The 24,075-nt window shown below is 25.3% G+C and overlaps 1 protein-coding gene across 1 annotated transcript; it reads left to right on the forward strand.

The window, feature by feature from the left end:
• Positions 1–883: 883 nt before the first annotated feature.
• Positions 884–21,770, forward strand: LOC129957464 (C-1-tetrahydrofolate synthase, cytoplasmic-like). The gene is made up of 10 exons (XM_056069778.1): positions 884–1,212; positions 2,048–2,132; positions 6,628–6,741; positions 8,932–8,991; positions 10,142–10,218; positions 12,704–12,804; positions 14,001–14,137; positions 17,347–17,458; positions 18,935–19,098; positions 21,664–21,770. Exons 1-10 carry the CDS (start codon positions 959–961, stop codon positions 21,667–21,669), a joined length of 1,110 nt encoding a protein of 369 aa, XP_055925753.1. The 5' UTR covers positions 884–958; the 3' UTR covers positions 21,670–21,770.
• The last annotated feature ends 2,305 nt before the right edge of the window (positions 21,771–24,075 follow it).

Here is a 24,075-nt window from a genome sequence, read left to right on the forward strand (position 1 = left end):
TTTTTTTAAAGTGGTTAAAATAATGTATTTCTTTCGCCATAAAAAAATAAACGATGGCTTCTCATTTTTTAAGACACGATCAAATTAGAAACTAATGATGAATTGATTAAAAATTTATTGGAAATATCTCAATATTTGAATACAAAATATAAAAATATTACTATTTGAAAAATCACACTCATATTAAAGAATGTTCAGAATTATATTGCATTCTTTTTTCAAAATAGCAGTGAAAGAAAAAAAAAAAAAAAAAAAAAAAAGGAATAGTTTTTCTGTTAACAAAATCAGATTTGTTTACATACGCTCCCTAAATGATGACTCTTTCTTTGTGGAAATTCAGGAAAAATTAAGTATATCTCAAGAACTATTTCGAATTTCGGAATAAAATTTGATACATATTCATAAAAACGCCTGCTGATTTAGGCGAAATCACTATGCCTCAAAGGATTAATTCGATTTACGAATTAATCGATTGAGATAAACCTGTTCATTCGAATAATTTCCAATGCCAGCTTTATGAAATATGGTGATAAACTACAAAGTTACAAGGATACCCCCCCCCCCTTTATATATCTACCCGTACATCCAGAAATTGTAAAGTGAAAGTCTGCCGGCGTGGTAGCAGGATGCAATTTTCTGGCAGCTTTCCAAAGTTTTATTAAAAATTTTATATTGAGCTTATATCAGATTCCATTCAATTATTCAGTTAAAAATGTAATCTAATTATATCAAATGAATACCACTCGAAAGAAGTACAGAAATGATTAATTAAAGTTAAAACGAATCATCAAAGAGAATTCGTTCCACCTGATACGCTATCGAATGAACAGTGTTTATCTTTCGGGCGTTTCGAAACAAAGAATGGCGGGCGAATTACGCGCCAAATCTTAAGATAGCGAGAAAAATATTTTTGATGCAACAAATGTGATAAAGATTATGAAAGCTAATCTTGATAAATATGAGTACACTAATTATGAGGATTCACTATTCCTCTATCTCTTTCTTGCGAAATGTTTATCGTCTTCCCCTGATAAGCTGCACAATCTTAAATATTCCTGATAGTGGCTACTTGCCCTACAGCGGTAGAAAAATCAGTTACTTTAGGACCAGACAGAAGTTGCTTACCTTCAACTTCAAATTTCATTTGCAGCGAAACTTAATAAAAATGCCGACAGCCAGCTCAAATATTCTTAGTGGGAAAGATGTTTCTTTGTAAGTTATAGATTAAAGAAATTCTAATATTTATTTTAAAATATATTTGAATGCCAGATGAAAAAGCTGTACGCCCATTCTGTTTGTTATTAAGTTTTAGAACTATCTGACTTTGCCGATATATTTTAATTAATGTGTGGTTAATTATTTGAGTAAATTGCAGTTATTTTCATTAAAATTTAATTCTAAAAACCTACTTTCTTGTTTAAATTAGATAAATGATAATTTGCTAAATATCTCGCGATCGTACTCTTAGGTTTTCGAATAATACGAAAATATTTCGAGGGGTTACTTTCTTTTTAAGATTTTAAGTTACATTTTTTTTGTGGAAATCTTTTATTTAAACATTTATAGCAAAAAAATGTTTGGATATTGATATACTTCATAATCAAGTAACATTATTCATTGAATATATCAGGACTGCATTTTGTTATGATTTATTTATTAATTTGAAAATTAAAAAAAATTATATACATATAAAGAAATCAAATCAATCAAATATTTTTCAAGAAAACTTTTGCAAAATACTTACTGTTCAGAAGCGCTGTTTATAATTTCAAGGAGTAAAACAATAAAAACTGCTTATTCATGTCTCCATATATGTAATATTAAGTTATTTAATAGAATTGCACTTTCTCCTGGCATGTTTGCATCTACTCTTTTTAATTTGTTATAGAAATTTAGTAATTTGAGTTGATTTTAAAATTGCTAATTAAAAATGTTACTTTTGTTTCAGAATCTACTTAACTTCATTTTTTAACATATCTTAAATTGAAAAATGGTTATCTTTAGGGATGTAGAATATAAAATTAAATTTGATCATTATTTCTTTTAGAGATATACAGAAACAACTTCAAGAAGAAGTGAAACTTCTGAAAGAAGAACATCCAAATTTTGAGCCAGTTTTGGCCATTGTGCAAGTAAATAATATATTTACTCTTGTCTAATAGGTTTTGTTTCAAATTTAATATTCTATTAGGTAGAATATTCTTCTATTAGAAGTCACTATAACAAGAGCAAGCGATACCTGTAAAATTTGTTAGTTGTTTGAATGGTATTGACTTATACTAAGTAATTCTTTCATGGGGAAATTTCTATAATTTATATATATATATATAATTCTGTTATTAACATGCAAGGAAAACAGACAGTTGTCTAACTGATAATTAATAAGTTGTGAATTTCTTATCCTGGAGACAAAATAGCTGAATATAAAGTACTTATCTAAAAAATAACCAATCAATTATCAGTATGCGCAGTGTATATGAATAGAACATGAAACATTTCACAGAAGAAATCAGAGTATAGTGAGGAGATTTAAAACCATTTTATCAGAACACTAGTCATAAATTTAATTAAAGAATTTAACCTCAAAGTAAGAGAAATTAACTTCATCTTTAAAATTTAAGAGTGCCTTTTTAAAAAGATATATAAGAAATTAATCTCATTCTATATTGTTTTATGAATACTGTTACTAGATAATTAGTAATGTAACTAATTATGGGTAAATGCATAAAATAGGGCCATTAGCTTATTATTTCTAGTAACCTATTTATAAGACATTCTGGGGGCCTGAAGTTTATTAATAAGGTTAAATGAATTGCCAGTGTACTAAAATGAACAAACTTCTGTATATAATGTTTAACTATGAAGTAAAACAAGCAATACCAAGTTTTTAAAATGGAAATCCCTTGTTATTGTTAAAAAACTTTCTGATCGCATAACAAAAAGAAAATAGCTTGACATATAGATGTGATTGGTGATGTTGCAACACACGCACCCTTTCCAGTGATAGCATTATACCTCATTGTCTTTCAAGTATACAGATAAATCTTACTCTTCAATCAGTTCTTGTGTTTTTAGAATCAGTATCTTTGAAATGAGTGTTGCCACACGGCAGTGGTTTTGGCTTCATATGTCTGAATATTTGTTGTCACTTCATCTCTGGGATTTATCTGTCAATATTTTTTTTTATTTTTATCCAAACTATCACATTGAAAAATTTCTTTAAATAATGTTTGACCAAGTATGGTCGAAGAGAAGATGAAATTATGATATTATAGATAAATATATGTGATCTATTTGCTATGCCCTTTTATACAAAAAACTTTTTGCATGGTTCATTATCAGAGTAGGGTTTTAGGTTTTGGATGTGACTTTGCAATTTTTGCATAAAATTTGACTGTATGACAGTTGGAGATTTACTGAAACATTCTCCAGATAAATAGATTGGTGTATTATGCACAAGTTTAACAGAAAAACGATGCATATCTTTGATGGTGAACCAAATGCCAGGGAGAATTAAAGATAGAACATCAATCCAAAAATATGTTGTTTGTAAGTGGGATTTCACACTGTTTTTCAAAGTTCGATTTTGATATTCGATTAAATCATTAGATTATGGATGATAAGCTCCAGATAAATAGAATGGCCTTGTGGTGATTTGGCCACAGGGCCATTAACTTGTTATGTCCAGAATCCCATTTATAAGACATTTATATTTTTATTCAGTCAATGTCAATATTGAAATGTCAAATCAAGAAATAGCAGGCAGGACACTGTTCACATTTCAAGACCACTGTTGAAACTAATAAATTTAATTTCATTTGTATGGTTGGTAACAGCAAAATTGCATTCTATGATTTTAAAAGAAGTTGTATTCTCTTTTATTTTATTTGTAAGTTTTATTTACATTATACTTATTTGTATATTATTAAATTGATTAGCATGTAAAACAAGCTAAATTCACCTGCTATACATTCAAAAATGTGAAAAATTGCATCTGCATGCAACATTTTAAGGTACTATGGGAATTTATAAATTAAATGGGATTAGGGATTAAATTAGTGATAGGAATTCCTGTAAATTATAAGAGAGGGGATTTTTTGTTGAAAAAAAAATGATAAAATCTTAAAGTTTCTTTCTTTTTTTTTTTTTTTGTTGATTTAAGAAGAAAAACAACAGAAATATCAGATATCTAAAAATCTTTAAAAAGTCTTATATTAAAAGTTATTAGTATAGCATATAGTAAAAGAATAAATAGGGAAATTGGTATCAGGATTTTATCCTGTCAGGCATTAAACCATTTTGTTTGGTCGCATTATAACGGTTTTGGTTATAAGAATTCTTTTATTTCTTTTTTTGATGGAAAGACTATACTTTAATGTTTTAAAATTTTGATATTCTCCTATTTTTTTCTTAGGGGAGAAATAAAACTTTATTATGTACATACCATAAAACTTTATTATGTACATACCATTTTACTAAAAAAAATAATTATTCGAATTGTTATGATATAAGAAATCCAAATGAAATGAAGGTGCCAACTCCTCTTGCATGATACTGTACAAAAACAATTTGATTAATTACAATCGACATCAACTTTTACCCTAGTTTGACTCGTTGATTTTGAAAATAAAATTATCTGTGGAACTAGAGATGGTTATTTCGTGTCAGAATACTCCTAAGTTTCCAAATACAAATGTTTTCCCAACCAAATAGTTTTTATACTATTTATTTAATAACAAATGTTTATAACAAGAGTATTTTGAATCTTGTATCTGTTACTTTCATTTATATGTTTTTAGTATGAAATCTTAGAATCTCGCATTTATTATTTCTACTTCCAAAGGTTTTATATGGAAATTTGAATCTTATGTTTATTATTTTCAGTTCCAAATATTTTATAAGAAATCCTGATTATACTGGTATTTCATTTAAGTGAAATCATAATATTGATATTTTATAATAATTTAACATTTTGATACTAATACAGCAATTTTGTTGAGACAAATTTCATAATATTTAAGAATAATATAGGCAAGTATACCATAGACTATCCTTATCAAAGTAATTTATCAGCTCAGCTTCTACAGAAAAAGGGCTAGAATACATTACCTATAGTACTATACCTTTTTAATTTATTAAAATTTGTTATTATTGTTGATTATTTAGGTTGAAATAATAATTTTATAAATATTGCACTTATAATAATTTTATAAATTGGGCCTCCTGGGAAGGAATAAAGTGAAGTTCAAAATTTTCAAAAGTGTCTTTTCTTTCGCCACACAACTGTTTAAAAATATAAGCTTGAAGTGTTCAAATGCATGAATCCCTCCTTTTGAGATTTGTTCATACTATGAACTGTTTAGCTGTTAGACATTGAGTGCTGTAATGGGCTATGTGAGGATTAGATTAGTGATTTGCTGTTTATTTGTATTGTAAATTTCTACAAATGCTAATTTTTGTGTGTAAATTGTAGCTTTGTTTTTATTACTTGCTTTTTATTTCTGGAATATTCAAGAAATAAAACATAATTTTCTACTATTCAGCTTAAAGATTTCATTCACTAGACAAAGTTTTAGACATAAAAGTCTAGACATAAAGTTTTTGATTTCATCGAATTAAATTCGTAAACAGTAAATTGTGTTCTCACAATTTGTCTCGTCGTGATTGTGCAGAAAAATTATATCATTAGAAAAGCATTTACATCCCCCTTTTTGGTTTGACCAAAATTTTGCTAAACATCAAAGGTACTTCTCGCATCCTTAAATGAGTTGCCACATTTAATGATTAAATGCTACTTAAAATTAAAAATAAGTTTAAAATTCAAATAATTTGTAATCCAACATAAGCATGTGTCTGACAATACATTTCAGTACAACAGATTGATGATTTATTTTCATATTTATTTTTCAATTTTGGGGTTGTGACAGAATTTTTTAGAAATGGGTTCGTAAAATTTTTCTGTTTCAGAGATATAACTATGTAAAGGGAAAAGATTAAGATGATTTGTTATGAAATTTTCTTGTTATTTCTGTCCCTATCAAACAATGCAGTCTGTTTGAATGTATTATTGCAATTTATTTCCTGTGAACCATTCATAGTCATAGTTTGTAATAACTTCAAGTAATTACTTACAAATTTCTACCTCATTAATTTTTTTTTTTTTTTTTTTTTTTTTGAGCTGGAGAAATCTGAAATAAAATTTTACTTTATCATTATTTCAGAATTAACATATTTTAATATTAAAGTAATTATATACTATAACAGGAAAAACTACAACATGTACTTAAAAGAGCCATTAAAAAAACCTATTTGGAAGTGCGTTAAAATCTTACTATCAGGCTAATCTTAATAAAGCAAGTAATGAGTTTCTGCCTTTTGAAATTGAAGAAGGGCAGTCTAGAAGAGAAAATGAAGGAAAAAAAAATTTCCTTTATATTGTTGGATGAAAAGATGGGCATGCTTTTATATTTTAAGAAGACTCATCCATGTATTAAAGCCTTATGAAACTATCCATCATTTTTAGAAATGACTGAGTTATTTAAACATCATAAAATTTTATTTTTTGCATATATTTTTCTTTTAAAGAAAACCGATTCTAATTGTGATGATTAAATTTTCTTTTGTTAGGTTGGTGCTAGAGAGGATTCTAATGTTTATATACGTATGAAGAAAAAAGTTGCCTCTGAAGTTGGTGTTACTACTAAACATGTTCAATTGCCTAGGACCTTGAGTGAAAATGAGGTTTGTATATACATTATTCTTACTTTCATTATAAAACATTAAATCTGTTTCAATTTTCGGAAAAGTTTTTTTAGCACCATTATTTTTTTAATAAGTGCTGATTGATATATTTAGGTTACTTTGAATGAAATTTTTTTCATGTTTTTATCTAATGAAAAATTATTTTTTATCATGTTTCTTCATATTTTCTGATGCATCCTATAAAGTAAATTGTTGATTTAATAATATACTGATATTTACATTAAAAAAAAATTGTGTCCTTATCAAAAGAAATGAGAAAACAGACATATTTATCGACCTAAATTTTGGGAGGTGAAAGAACACAGAAAGTTGAATATTCATTTCTGGTTTTTCAAGACTATCAGTAGTTATGACAGATGCTAAAGATATATCCTCTGCTAACCAGAAGTAGTTAAAATTTCAGTAGAATTTGTGATTAGCAAATGAGACACTGAAATTAGAAATTAATTTTGATTATCAGGATATTTCTTGACAAAATGATTTTTTTAGTGTATCGTAAGTAGCTATATCAAAGAATGCAAATTTTTTTTAAAAAAAGAATTGAGTTTCTAATAATTTTCTTATATTCATAAGTAAAGTCACATGATAATGTTCTCAAATATGCACTACTTGTTACTAAATGCTGAATAAAAAAAATCGAGACATTAATTTCAATTTTGTATAATATTAATGATTCAGCATGTTTGAAACAGCTTGTAAAATGATGTTGGAGTTGCTGTCAATTGCTGGATTATTAAAATGAATAATAATTTGTGGTTTCAGTTTTTTTGTGGTTTCAATTCATATTTTTACAATGAATTGTTTTATTGAAACCAAATTGGTTATTTTAAATTGAATAAAAAGACTTATTGTTTGTTACAGATTTTTTTTGTTCATATCTGCTGATTTACTAAAATTCAGTTACAAAATATTTAATATGTATCTCATGCATTAAATGTGAATTTTAAAAAATTAATAGCTGGATAACAGAAGTTTTCTTAGAATTAACACATTCAGTTATTTTCCTCAAATAATTTAGCAGTTGTGCAGGAAAATATAATTAATATTCTGCCAATGCAACTGCTTGCTTAAGTTCAAACTAATACATACAGAGAGTTAAAATAAGTGTATTCTAATTTAAGTGATTTTATAAATTAAATTGAACCTCAAGGAAACATTGCTTTACTAGCATGACTTATCTTTTAAATGTTGGAAGAAATTGAAACAACTTGTATTTTAACTTTATTTATACTGACATTATTTAAGAAATATCAAGAGATGGCAGATCAGATTGAAGCACTAAAATTTATAAAAATGATGGAGAACAGGATTATGTTTCATAAGTATTAAAATTTCAAAATTGCAATTTAATTAGATTTATGCTCATTTTCAAAACTATTTACATGAAGAGATGATTTGAGACAGACTTACAGACTTCATTATTTTGATGGTCAAATTATGCAAATATGGCTTTTAAGCCAGCGTAACCCTTTTCAAAACTTCCACATCGACAAAAGAATGCTTGGCATTTGTGTTGTTAATAATGTCAGACTTCTACTCACTAAATATCTTTGGAGATATTAAATCTTGTATCGACAATCGTCTTATTTTTAAGATGAGATTCTGCAACTAGATGCCTTAGAGTTCCCTTGTATATACATATATATTTCAGAAAAAGGAAGTATTGTTTTAAAAGTTAAACTTAAGAAAAAATCTAGTTCTAGTCATATTTTGATATTAGAGTTTGCCATTCATTTCCCTTATTAATGTATTATTAATTCCCAAATTATTAATCTTCCAGCAGTAGAACCTGTTTTTTCTTCTTTATTATGTTAAATTCAGTAATAGATAATTAATATTTATATGTGTATTTTCTTAAACATTTATGAATGAAGTATAAAATTTCTAAGATGTGACTAAGTTCAAAAATTTGGCACAGTTAATTTTTCTAACCTAAAAATTATAAGCTCAAATTATTATGCACTCAGCGAATTAAAGTTGTTACTGTTTATTTGAATGTTTTGTATTGAACATCTTTTTACATTTTAAATTAGATATTTATAATTTATGTCTTTAAACCATTACATTTTTATTTTTAGTTATTATATGTTCATTTTGCTGAAATATATATATATATGATTTATATCTATACCTACAAAAAAATTTACAAAATATTTTTAAATTTTTCAGATTCTTTCAGAAGTCCAGAAGTTGAATGATGATCCTAAAATTCATGGAATAATAGTTCAGGTTTGTACCGATACTATTTATTAGCTAATATAGTGTATTTATAGTAAAGTGAAAGAAAGTAACTTACAAAGTTACACCAGCAAGCTGTATATAAAAATATATAAATTGTTTTTAAAACAATTGCAGTATTCTTAAAAATATACACGGAGGTTGTAAAACTTTAATTAATGTATTGTAATTGGAAAAGATTTGAATTATAAATTAATTGACATCTTATCCTGATGGAATTCTGATTTTCAAATGTTTTGCAAAAAAGGATTGAGTTTAACTACACTTGCAAAATCACATTTTTTGACGAATTCATTTTGTAATTTTTTACTTCTGTAATGGAAAAGTATTTTGGCTTTTCATCAATTTTTATGACACTTTTGATGATATATTTGGTAATTTAGTGTTGGAAATTGTTAAAAAGTCTAAAGAAAGTTTTTCTAGTGTATGTATATAAAGGGTGTTCCTACAATTGCTGATAAAGGAGTTGAAATTGTGTTATCATTGATTAAGTGTGGTACATGATCGCCTAAGGTTCATTTAATCCACTATTTATCTTTTATTTTATTTGTAAGTTAAATTTTAAAGTTCTAAACCAACCATAATTGACAATTTTAAAACTTCAAATGTTTTCAAAGGAGAGTTCCCTCTAATATCAATTAATGTGCTGACAAATGTGTGAAATTTTATTGGTCAGCTTCATTATCAACATTGCTTAGACAACAGCTTGAATATTTCATCATTTTCGACTACCGAAATAGTTCTACTCTGGTAACGATTAAATTGCATTCTTTGTCTGATATATGTGTATACATGGAGTGTTAAATTCTTGACATAGTTCTTATTTCAAATATGAATGCATTTTTTTAAAACATTTTATTTGGAATGATACACAGTTATAACTATATCAAAATTATCTATTGCATTTTGTAATTTTTTTTGTTTGTGGCTTGAAAATTTTCCACCTCTTGTCATATTGCCAATTTCATTTAGACTTAACAGTGTTAATTTTAACTATCTTGCTTGAATCTGTTTATTTTTAATGCAATTGCTATAAATTATTAAATATTATTTGTATTACATTATTATTGCTATAAATTATTAATAATATAATTTATTTATGAAGAATTCTTTTTACTGATATATTTCATTTTGTTTACAGCTACCACTAGATACTGATTCCCCTGTTGATGCCAAACGTATTACAAATGCAGTTTCTCCTAGTAAAGATGTTGATGGGTAAGGGTTACATGAAAATTTTTTTATTTTTGGTTTGTAATGTAGTTCAAAAATCATCCATTGTATGAATATGTATTAAAAGAAATTATAGTCTGAAAAAAATTATTTTGAATACACTTCCAAGCAGTTAAAATTCAAATTCTCCTACATTTCTAATAATATTTACTTGTCTAATCTGCAACAGTTTAGCCATATTTTATGGAACATTACTGCATTTTAAATAGATTTGTATTCAGTTAGCTGAATATAAAAGATAAAAGTTTCTGAGTATTATATTGAGTAAATTATTCTTTTACTATTTTTTTACTTAGATTTCTAAAAAACTGTGGAATTGCAACTAATGTAATAGATTTTGCAAAATATCATGTAAAGAATACTTGTAACTCTTTTAAACTAATGAGATTGATATTAAAATTCATTTTGTAATGTTTTCCAAATGTTTTAAATGATTCTTCAACATTTTTTTTTTCCTCATCTCTTTTAATTTCTCTACCTTAAATAAACAATGGATGCTCTTATATTTAAATGTAATTATGTTCTAAAATAGAAATTTAATAATGTTGGTAAAATAAAAATAAAATAATAATAAAATTAATTATATGGGAAATCAGTGTTGTTGCTTTGCTATTAATGAATACATTTGTTATTTCAGATTCAAATATTAATAGCTAAAATTATATCAATATTTTAATATAAGACCCCCATGTTTACATATATATTTAGAAAATGTCACAGTGAAGATGTTTTTAATGCAATTAGTTTTAAATTTACCAAAAATATGTTTTGATAAATTTGAAAGATCTCATGATTTCTCAAGTATTTTTATGTTTTTCTTAAAAAATTAAATATGTTATGCTTTTAAAATTCTCAACTTTATCACTTTTCTTAAATAGTTAATGTAAGGCTAGCACATTTCTGCATACATAAAATAACTTACTGAAATTAATTTTTAAAAAAAAGGTATATTTCCCTAATTAGGTGTTTATTAAAAATTTTATTGAATTTATCTATTTTTCTTAAAAAATTAAAATAAAGTATATAATAAAAATATCAAAAGCCATAGAATGTTTGAATTGAATATTCGAAAAGGTTTCTTTTGTATTTTGCTTTTGGAAAGTATTCTGAAATAATATGGAACATAAAGTGATAGTAGAGGTAGCCATTTTTATTTTGATAATAAGAAATCATTTAAAATTTTATTTTTGATTCAGTCTTTTTTTTAACTATCAGCATTAATGTATTTTCTCTATTACTTTATAATCACTATTGAATTTTTTCTAATGAAATAGCTCCTTTTGAAATTCATTTATTTGTAGTGTGAGAATGATTTTTTAAATTACACACTCGGAGAAAAATAAGAATGAATTATAAAAATAAATGCAGTATATTCAAATGATTGGGTTTCCTTATCTTGGATATTCATGAAACTATTTTGTTAAAAAATAGTTATTGTAATTTAATAGTTGCTGACAGCATCTCTTTATCTTTATTGGATATGAAATTGTGAAAATTGTTTCTATTTAAAATTTAAAGTATTATGCAGATTTCGAGCTGATATGAAGCCAAACAATAAACAAATGGTATAACAAATTTGGTGATTCCCGGGGGTGGGGGGAAATCTAATTTATAGAAATTTCAATATATCGAAATAGTTTGATTTTTGTCATCACTTTTTTACTTAAAATAACCGTGCTTGTTTATTGGTAAGAAAAATTAAGAAAATATTAAAATATCACAAAATTTAAACCTTAACAGTGTTTGGATAAGTATGTGCATGTATAAACTTAAAATCTTAAAGCTAAAATCTTATTTTTGGTCTAAGAAACCTAAAGTTATTGAAGTGAAAGTAAAAATCTTGTTTCAAGTTAGGGAAGTGATTCATAGAATAGAAGATAAGAATAACATACAATTCATATACAGGCTTTTAATTTAATCCTATTCCATAAATATGTTCCATTTTGCTGAAAATTTCTCTTATGTCAAAAATCAATGTGATTTTTTTTTCACCTTATTTAATTTATATCTCTTTATATGGACATAATCAATAATCACATTTTGATTGCAATAGGTTGACATACTTCTCAACATGATAATCTTACTCAGTATATGTAAATTTTATTCAAAGAAAAAAAACTTTTTCTATCAAAAATTTATGATTTCCGAAAAAAAAAAAGTTTGATATTTAGATATTTTTTGTAGTATGGAGGTTCAATATATAGAATTATATCATGATGTTAATTTTGTAGTTATTTGTTGAACTTAGTTGAAATTACAACTAAGTTTGCAGTTTTGAAAAACAATAATAAATTAAGAAACCTTTTAGAATTCTCGATGCAGGCAAAAGGGCAGATTTTCCAAAGGAGAATAGACTGCATTTGCATTCCTATAAAAGTTTTAGTTTTTACTTCATGAAAGGCAATAGACATTTAAAAAAATTTTAATCTAATTATGATCTATTTCTAAATAATTTTTATTTTTACATTAGTATTTGTGATGAAAATGCTGGAAGATTATCTCATGGAGAATTAGAAGGTTATTTTATAGCTTGTACTCCACTTGGTTGTTTGGAACTCATTAAAAGAACAGGTTAGTTTTACATTGTCACATAATACTTTGCAATTTAGTTTTTTAGAAAAGAAATAAAGTCGACATGTTAACATTTCTTTCAACCTGTAATGAAAAAAAGAAGAAAAAAAAATATATTAATTTAAGCAACTATAATACAAGTAGGAAAAATAATAAATATTTCAAGAATTCAAAAATTAATATAACTGCAATAGTTTTTGATTGAATTTAAAATTAAAATAAATTTCAACTATATTTATGCTTTCTATTAATAATCTTGAAAATCTTGTAAATTACTCAATAGTATGAATTTAAAATTTTATTGATTTTTTATTTATAGTATTTATACATAATAATTATATAGCATTTATCTCTACTAATAATAAAGCTGCCAAATTTGAATGTTAAATTTGGTGGAAATATTCACTTTAGATTTTTAAAAATTTTAATTACAAAATTAAATTGATTAAAAATGAAGCTTTTTATATGATTTAATTTTTTTTTTTTTTTGTAATTTTTCTCTTGAATTTTGAAAATTTTTTGCATAATTTTCAGGAATACATTTCATTGTTGAAATGAAATTCTGACCAATTTCATTGTTTCATCAAATATTAAATCATTTTTTTTTTTTCAACGTTAAAAGATTAAAAAGAAAAATTCTTTATGGCAACATGCATTTATAAGATGGATTGTCCAATTACATTTTTAATGTTACTATAATGTTATGGAATTTGACTCTATAAGGAACAATATTTTACACAAGAAAAGGAAATGTGGAGCTATTAAAACCACAGCTTTAATATCTATCATAATTTGAAGCTTAAAAACAGTAAATTTTATTTAATGTGTATTTATTAAATTTATTTCTTCCATAAAAAAAAAAAATGTTCTTTCATCAACACATTCAGAAAATTCTGTATATTATATACTATACTCCATTTACAAATTACAATATTCTTATTACATAGAAGTACTTATCATGAATGAATATTTCAGAAAATGTAAGTGTTTGACTTTTTTTTTTTCTTATTTCGTAAGTTTAAAGTGACTAAAATTTCTTGCCGCTTTTCTCGCATTATCTATTTAATTTTAATAAAGTAGGAAAACTTTTCTTATTAAACTATGACCTAAGTTTTTTTAGTTCTTTTTAAATATTGCATGAAATATAAAGTCATAAAAACTTTATTATAATTTGCTATTTATATTATTTGTTATAGGTGTTCCCATTAAGGGCAGTAAAGCCGTTGTTATTGGTAGGAGTAAAATTGTAGGTCTTCCAGCAGCTTTATTATTGCTTTGGCATCATGCTACTGTCACTATTTGTCATTCCAGGACACAAGATTTAAGATCTGTGGTATGTAGCTTTCTTGTATGTCTTTAAAATGCTTTATATTATTTATTTTGCTTTTTTGTATTTTACTATAACCCTAAATAAAATCATGTGAAAAAATTCAAAAGGTATTATTTTATAAGCTACCAGTTTTCCATTATTTACCAATAGCTTTCAGTTATTATTTTTACTCCATTAGTTTATCCAACAATATTTTGCTTTCAAAAATGAACTTTTGAAATATATAAGCCATGGAATTTAGCAAGTAGTTGTATTTTTATAGTCGTATAAGATTATAAATAAGATTTAATAGCTTTGAAATCAAGCATTAAGTAACATTAACATTCTCATATAATACTTATACCAATTAAGGTTTGCCGCAGTATCTTGCTTTAATTTTCTCCACCCTTTTAAGTAGAAAAGAAGATAAGTTCTTAAGCATATTTCTCCCCCATTCCCCTTATTTTAAGTACAGAACTAGATAAACCCTTACAAGTCTAATGGGTGTATTTTTACTAGTGTTCCATGAAATTATTTCATATCCACTTCAAAATAATTAAAATGTATATATTAGAATATAAATTAAAGAAAAAAATGTGAGGATTAAAAAAATGTAAAGAGAAAATAATAAAATATCTATATAAATGTCATATAGATATTTTAAAAATTTGAACATTAAAAAAATCTAAACTGATTAAAGTTCAAGTATTTATTTAATGCAAACTGTTGTTAACAATTCGACTTAAAAATATTGTAATAAAAATCTTATTAATGTACATTGACTTTAATGTAGAGATCATATATAAATTTTAAATCTACATATATGCTGGCAGTATATCTCATCATTCTAATTTTCATTTCGTAAACTGTAATGAAATAGTTTATTCTCATCTAACAGGGTAGCTACGCCACCAGGAAAATGCAGTGAAGTTTAAAAATTTTTATAAAAAAAACTGCGAAAATGGGAATTTTTAGTTATTTTTTCCTCATCTAAAAAATGAAGATATCTAAAGATTGTAAGGATAAAAGATCGTAGTCATCATTTCCAAAAACAAAGCAATACTATTCGCGCTTATGTAATGCAGAAACTCGCGCCATTTCTGCTCTCTCCCTCCTTTTTTTTTTTTTTTTTTTGTATAGATCAGTCCAGCTTCGATTTGTGAGACAGATGTTCTTTTCCTACAAGTTTCCTGAATTGCTGTTAATGAACATGTGCAAAACTTCTGTAATTATATGAAAGATTAGAATACTTTTTTGTGTGGGAATAGCAAGATTCAATCTGCAGATGCATTGCGATGGTATTTAGTCACTCACATTTGAATTTACTGAAGGGTTTGTTTATTATTTGAGAAATTGTGAGCTTATTCAAAGTAGATTATTATTTTTTTTTTTAAAAGAATGAGCTGTTCAAAATTTTTATTTAATATGAATTAGACAGTTAAATATAATCAATCCTGATGTTGCTGAAACAGTTCGAGAAGTCCCACAAAATCCATTTGTTGCATACTGCTCGCTTTGTAAAAAAATAATAAGTAAGTAATATGGGAAAACAGGCACTTAGTAGTCATTCCAAAAAAAAAGAACAAAATTGCATGTCAGTTCAAAAAAGTTGTAATTAATATTAGACTTTGTATCTAAAGGAATGAAGGTGATATGTTAAGTTTGAAAACGTCAAATTAAATGTCAGAAAATAAACCAATTTTGAACTTTTTAGTTCAAGAACAATAATTTAAACCTGAATTTTTATAGACACTAAAACTTGTTGCGTCACATTTGTCCCTTAATGCATTCAATGATATATCAGAAATATTTACTCACTGGAACTAAAATAACAAAAAAATGTATGTTAGGCCATACAAAAATTTTTGTATTATAATTTGTTAAAGGTTAGTTCTATGAAACTGATGGCTGAAAAATCTGCAGAAATTGTTGTCCAAATACATGAATTAACAAAACTGAATAAATAAAATATAATAATTTTACTTGTAATGTTTTTTTAAGTAATCATTAAATGATTTGTATCATGATAGCAAAAATATTTTGTGTTTTATTTCACCCAACTTTGTGTGATTTTCAATTAAAGAGCATGAGAGGTAATATATCCCCCTCTCCTTAATATTTAAATTTTGTCTTACTAAATTCTAGATAATAAAGAGAATTTTTTTTTGTTACTAAATATCAAAATTCTTTTAATATGTTATTTCAAATAATGTTAAATTGTTTCTTCCTTTCCTTGCTTTTTCCACTCCTTAAAATCATATTGCATTATAAATATCACATAAGAGCTATTTTTGCATTTCCTCGTATCTGAATATATGTGCAGAGAAAACACAGGGAATTTTTTTTTTTCCCATTTGAGGGACAACCCTATTTATACCAAGCTGTTGTTTGTGAAGTCAGAAAATTTTCTCAAATTCAGTCTCACTCATTCAGATCATTGGTTTTGGTGATAGATTGTCTAATAAAATCTTGAACTTTCTAAGTGAAGAATAATACAAAAATTAGGAGAATTTTTTAAAAAGTTATCAGTTAATTAAAATTATGAATGATTTTTAATTTGTTAAAATAATATTATTTTCAATGTTTTTGAAATATTTTTATAATTTATTAGAATGTTCATTTATAGGAAATTATTATGAAAGTATGTTTAAAATATTTTCAGCTTCATAAATTAAAATTTGTTCACTCGTATGTAATTTTTAATAAAATTATTATGGAAAAAATATTATGCTATGAAAATTATACAAATAACTAAAGGAGTTCAAATGAGTATAAATAAATAGAAACAAATTTTTATGTTAAATAAATTTAAAATCTTAGGGAAAACTTTTATTCTAAAACTTTGGAATCAATGAAGAAATATTTCCAATTCGTATGATTTTATATTGACGGACTTTGTTACTTGTTGCAACTTTTTACTATCTCCAATTGTTCCTACCATAATAATGTTATTGGTATTGGTAAAAAGCTGATTAGGGTACTTTGAAAGAATACCATATGTGAGAAATGGGGAATTGGTTGCAACCTTTTAAATAGGCTAAAATGTGTGACGGAAAAAAGTGGTTTGGCCACAGGGAAGGACAATATTATTTCTCTGTGGTTTTTTATGATGAAAGTTATTTTTTGGGGGGAACAATAAAATATGTTCTCAATGTTTTATTTTTAAAGTTTTTTAAATATATTTTTTATTTTTCTATTTATATGTTTTAATAGATTTTCTCATATTTTTTTAGGTTAAAGATGCTGATATAATTGTTGCTGCTGTTGGTCAAGCTCAAATGGTAAAAAAAGATTGGGTAAAACCTGGAGCTGTTGTTATTGACTGTGGTATAAATAGTATTAAAGGTATAATACCTGTAAATATTTTTATAGATTATAATTTTAATAATAACTTGTAGCTTATTTTGCTTCTAATTTTTATTTTATTTTCACCTGTACTTAGTGAAATAAAACTAGCGGAGTTCACAATTTAGATTCATGTATCAATTTCCCATATTAGTTTGATTTCTAAACTCTCACAAATGTCACTGCGTTTTGACTCGGTGTGATGTTGTGCATGTACAGTATCAGAGCACATTCTTATCTGTTGTAAAGAGAAGGAGTTATCAAAAATACAGCCACAAATATTTTAAAAATGGATATTAAGAAATTTTTTGCAAAACTAAAATTTGAAAATAAATTTTTAAAATGTTACATGATTTTTGATCAATATAAAAATATTTGCCCTTTCTTTTGTAAATAAATAGGAAAATAGCATTTCTATATGGGTATTTATCGTAATTTTTATGACTTTTTATTTGTCACCTGCATTTACATAGCTTCTTAAATCAAGAAAAAGGACTACTGGAAATACATTTAAGAAATAAGTTCAGTTTAAGAATTAGTTATTGCAAAATTAAGTCTGTGTTAAAATTTTCTGTATCAAATCAAAAATTGAATTATTCTTATTAATTAATTATTAAATAATGCAAAATTAATTAGAAAAGGCTAAGTTTAGGTTATGTCTGAAGACATCATTATGCAATGTGGTGCAAATTATAACTTCCTCTCTTCACACCTACTATAGTGCCTGTGCTGACACTGATAAAATCGTTTGCAATGAGCTGAAATGTAACCAGGTTTCTATTTTTGAATGACGAAAAAATTTAGAAGTGATGTTTTCAAAGTGTTGTAACGTATTAGAAATCTAAAATGGTTGTACTGGAAATAGAGTTTAGAAATTCAAAGTCACTGGGCAAATGACAAATTGTTTAATAATCTCGTTTTGTGATAAGTTCATTTTAGAAGACAAATTTACAGATGCATTAGACACTTAAGCATACAAAAGTACAAGATTTGTCTGAAGCAAAATTATTCTTTGGTTTTTAGAAGCATATATATTTAATATCTACATTTCAATATTTTTTTTAATTATGTTTTTAAAGCCTTTGTTTTGGGTTTTTTTTTTTTTTTTTTTTTTGGCCTTAAAGAGACTGTACACACGGAATGAAACTCATTATTTTAAACAAATAGAAATTTTAGTGAACAGATCCTTCTAGATCACTTATTACACTAATTATGTAAAAAAAAAAAAAAAACACCTATCTTATTACAGAGGTGAACTTATATTGTCTTATGCTAATGGATTTAAAATGATTTCTAATCACTTAATATGCATTTTATTTTAGACTAAAATTTTTTTTATTTCTTTCTATATTTTAACACGATGTTCTTTCCAGCAATTTATTTATCTTAATATTTTTATAAGTTATGAAAAATTTAGAAGGAAAGGTTTTTTTGTTTTGTTTCAATACCTAATTTATTGCTTTAAATCTACTATAGATGAAACAAAAAAATCAGGTTACCGACTTGTAGGAGATGTGGATTATGATGAGGTAAAAGAAGTTGCTTCTTGGATAACACCAGTGCCGGGTGGTGTTGGACCCATGACAGTCATCATGCTGATAAAGAATACTGTTTATGCTGCAAAACAAGCTGCTGAAAAGGTAACATTTAAATTAAATATTTTGTATTAAAATAATGCATTGGTAATCTAATATATAAAAATGAATTTTTGTTTGTTTGTATTTTATGTGCTATCATACTATTCATCCAATAGCGATAAAACTTTACCAACTTATTGCTTTGAACTTTGTTTTTGACATAACCAGTTGTATGCTGGATGCTCATGAAATGTATTTGTTTTTGCTGAAGACAAAAAATATTGCCTACACTAAAGTATACTTGAATAATAAAGTCAATAAATAAATAAAATAAATATTAATTATACTTCTCTTTTATATATAATTCAATTTCAATGAATGTATATGTAGTCGACAAGAAAATAAATATCATTCCTAATTAAACAAGATAATTATTTCAAACGATATTTCCAAAATTATTTCTTCTGCAGCAGCAACGTGCCAGCTAGTATGCAATAATAAATTGGCAATATTATTTCTCAATGCTTTGTTTATTTTTAAGAAACAAAAGCTAAATTGGTAACTGAAAATAAGGAGCAGTTATGAAGTATACATTTATAAGTCGTTTAAATGAAGAGAAATCAGCCTTTTAGCAATATTAATATATATTTCAATATATAAATGAAACTATAAATAATGGTGTCACCCTTTCTTAAATGTATCCTAGAGTTCTGACTGATAAGAGTAATTGAATATAGGTGGTAAATAAACCTTTTTGACCACCATGCTTGAAAAAAAATAATTTAAGTTTGATATTTTTGATAAAATAGATTGTATACTACCTGTTTTTAAATATAGAAGTCTGATTTCTTGCATATGTGTCAGTCAGCATGATTTGCCAAAATAAGTGTATAGATAAGGGGTAATATAGAGTTAAAAGGACAATTATAGATAATGATTAATATAGAAGGATAAGTTTTTTTTCTTCATACAATTATGTAGAAACATGCTATAAGTTTAGAAATAAAACAGAATTATATTATTGAAAAAGACAATAAATATCAATATCTGAAAAGAATAGATAAAAGAAAAATGTTCCTTACAAAATTCTTGTTTTATTACTGCATATTTCAATTCTGCAGAGTAAAATTGTTCAAAAGTGGTAGGTGTAGTGCTGAAGCATACAGTAAATACACATTCAAAAACTAGCATAATTGTTGTAACTAGAATGTTGCTGGAATATTGATATTTTTTTCCCTACGAAGCAGTTCTTTTCTCAAAATATTAGAATTAGAATTTTTGCTAATATAAAACAAAATTGTTAAGATATTCAAAATTTGTTCTATAAAATATTGATACATTATTATAAATTAAATAGCTGAAATAGTTTGTCAATACATACAATCTTCTTAATCTGACTGAATAACTGAAATAATTATTTTATACAGTATTTTTGATCATGTGTTATTATTTTATATTTTAATAATATTCTTATTATAAATACTTATAAAGCAGAACTTGCCATGTCTGCTGATTACAATGATCAAATTCAGATATTTTATTATTTTTGAGTAGATCATAATGATATTTCATTTGACAGTTTCTTAAATTTTGCTAGCACCAAGAGCTGCTGTGCTACTTTTTATTTATGGTCAATTCATCTGCAACCAAGTAGCACAAAAATAAGAATGTATTTTGAAGTATATATGCTAAAAAACAATTTCTATGTTACATTTTACTTCTTCATATTATGCAACTACAATTGATGCCGCTTAATATTTGATGTTGGATGAGAGCCCTGAAATCAGAAAATTGAATTCAGTAATGATTAGTGAAGTTTAAAATATCCTACAACTGCTAGAATAAGTTCTTAAAAAGTTGTACAATAATATGATAAATATTTTGCTTGGTAAAATTTTAATTTAAAAAAATAGACCTGTTTTCAGTTTAAATTTTATGAATGAATATAGCTTTTCTAAACAACACATTTCAAAGGAAACAGTTTATTCTTGTATGATAAATGCCAAATGTACCACTTTAATTTAATTTTCATATTCTATTACAATCCTCCCTGGAATTAAAAGAACATAAACATTACTGGTGGCATGATATGTCATGTAGTTGAACAATATGGACAGTCTCGCTTGTTATATGATTGTGATATCAAGCCAATTGACACAAATAGGGGCTGCTGATTAGGATCAGAAGTATTTTAAGTTTAAAGTCTTTAATTTTGAGTCATTCCATGTAATCTAATTTTACGGTTCAGAATTATTTTAAATCCAATATTTAATGATTCTATTTTAACCAAGTAATACACTTATAATAAAAATTTTGCATCAAAATGAAGATGTTGTACTAACTGTGAAATTAATTTAAAATAAGATTCAGATATGAAATGGAGCTAGTGGAGTAATATATTTGCTTGTGCAAAGAGTTTTACTACAGAATCTTTAACCATATTTCCAAAGCTGTTAAATTGCTAATTTCAAAATGCAATTGAAGTTTTCATTATATATTAAATAACTGTATAGGGAAGCAATTATTAAATGCTTTAAAAAATGAAGTTGTAATATGAATCTGTGATTTACATGTCTGTTTATTACTTCTTGTCCTTATTTGTATTATTATTTATTTATTTATTTACAGCTGTAAGAAATTGCTGCTCATGCAAAAATTGTCCAAAGAAGGTTGTGAATCATCAAGAAAATTCATCTTTAAAATGTTTTGTTATAAATAAATTTGCTGAAAAACTTTTTGATGTGCGATTTTTTTATTTTATATAAATTCTATTGACAAAAATTAAACTTCTCTAAGAACAATTTAGCTATTAAAAAAATTATAACTATAAACTTTTAAAAAAATTGTAGAATTTTACCTTGAATGCAGGCAAAATATCACTAATAATATTTAAAAATTTATATAAATTGGAAAAACATCTTGGGGTACTAAAGAAGAAAAGTATGCTTTGAAATAGTTATTTAAATTTCTATTATGTACTCTAATTTAAGTTGTTTTTTTGGATAAATTAATTTCCTATAAGGTTTTCTAAAACATTTTTTATGATCAAATAGAACTTAGATAACTGAAACTGACTGAATAGGAAAAATACACTGTATATAATTACATCCAAATAAATATTTCTAATGTATTTAAAGTAAATTATATGTTTGAAAGAATATAATTTTTAAACATTGAAAATCGATATTCAGTATAATGAAACTCATTATTTAAAAGGAAATTTTCAAGGGGCTTATATTAAAATCCCAAATTAACTGGAAAGTTAAATGCCATGAATATATGATATGATCTAAAGGTGCAAAAAATTCATTCATAGGGCCTTCATTAAATTGCAAATTCTAACTATTTATTTAAATAAAACTATGACAATTAAAGATTCCTATGAGTTACATTTATAAAACCAGGTTTTTTACATTAATGCGAAATAGTTAATGTGAATGTGAATAGAATCAAAATTTTCAAAATACTTAATAAAAAATACAATTGTAAAAAAATAAATAGAAATCTTTTGAAATATTTAATATATACCAGACTGAAGAACAGGTAAATAAAAGTTCAACTGAATATTAGAACATTCTAATTCTTCTAATAATTATTTGTCAGGATCAGGAATTCAACATTTCACATTCTTCACTATCACTGAAGTTTGGAATAATGAATATCAACATTATTTTTATCATATTATCTGTTGTATTTGTAAAATTTAGAAATGGCATAAATTAATTTTGAAAATAGAATGTTTTATTATGTATAGTTCTACTGTCAAAACATGAGGAAGCATGGACCTTTTTAAGAAAAATTTAAGAATCATCAAGTTAAATATTTTAAGTATAAAACTGCAAATGATAAATTTAAATAAAATATTTTCACTTTTGTATCAGAATTTTCTTGATTATTATTTCTAAGTCGTTAAGAGAACAGCATTAACAATAATAATCTTGCAGTTTATAAGAAATTCAAAATTTTCTCATTATGTACACATCCTATTTCAAAGTGCAAGTCATTAATCACTGCATGCCTATTACTGGACTCTTGATTTCACACAAGCTACTATTGGGTGGGCAAATTTCACAAATACATTTATATTATAGCTGATACAACATTTATTAATTAAAAAAATGTTTATCCATGAAGAATCCCAAACTAATGACTTGGTCAGAATGAAAGGAACAATGGAAATAAGTAAAATTAAACAAACCTTTATTTATATTTAAACAAATTGACTAAAAAATGTGTCCTAATAAAATAATTTAAATTTTAAATTGTTTTATTACTGACTCAATTTCTAAAATATTTGATTCTGTTATGCATTACAAATCTGCCCGTTTAGTAACTTTTTTACGCAGAACTACAGTTTAACAGCAGTAATAGTATAATAAATAAAATGTATACTTATTGTGCAGTAATTTAGTTAATTGTATCCAGTGTAATTAAATGATAGTATCATTTGATTCATCTGCTGATTTTCTTATTCTTTTTATAATTTTAAGATTGTATGTTCAATTTTGTTTTTGGAATAATTAGAAAGACTTTATATATATAAATCTAAGTTCATTTGTGACTTAAAAAATCTCTCTTCCATCACATTTTTTCCCCCCTAAATTCATCTAAAACCAAACATTGTGCAACATGTGTTTACTGTTTCCAGCTTCAATATTTTTCCCATAATTAAAAGCTTTCGAATAGCTAATAATGAGCTTTTTCATATTCTCTGCAAAAAATAGCAGTAGTGAGCAGTTTGTTTGGTAGAAAGTTGAACAAGGTCTACAATTTGAAAAACCTCAATTAGACAAGTAAGGCTGCAACAAATTTATAAGATTTAAATTTTGGTATAGAAACGTTCTTTTCAACCATTTAAAATTGAATCACATTTCAAATGCTGATTCAGCAACAAGCAGGAGAGCAAAAAATTTTAGTACATTTCTCGTTTTCTGAAAATTTTAAATCTTGTTGGTTGAATAAATAATGCACTCTAGATAAAAAGAGATTCAATTTCTGATATGAATACTACAGCACTATGTCTAAATAATTGACAATATA

The sequence above is a fragment of the Argiope bruennichi genome, chromosome 11 (genome assembly GCF_947563725.1).
Source record: "Argiope bruennichi chromosome 11, qqArgBrue1.1, whole genome shotgun sequence".
In the NCBI taxonomy this organism is placed as follows: Eukaryota; Metazoa; Arthropoda; class Arachnida; order Araneae; family Araneidae; genus Argiope; species Argiope bruennichi.

Coding starts and splice junctions, on each gene's coding strand:
- LOC129957464 (XM_056069778.1), top strand. CDS start 959: ATGAGTACACTAATTATGAGGATTCACTATTCCTCTATCTCTTTCTTG. Junction 12,805..14,000: donor GGAACTCATTAAAAGAACAG/GTTAGTTTTACA, acceptor TATTTGTTATAG/GTGTTCCCATTAAGGGCAGT. Junction 17,459..18,934: donor TGGTATAAATAGTATTAAAG/GTATAATACCTG, acceptor AATCTACTATAG/ATGAAACAAAAAAATCAGGT.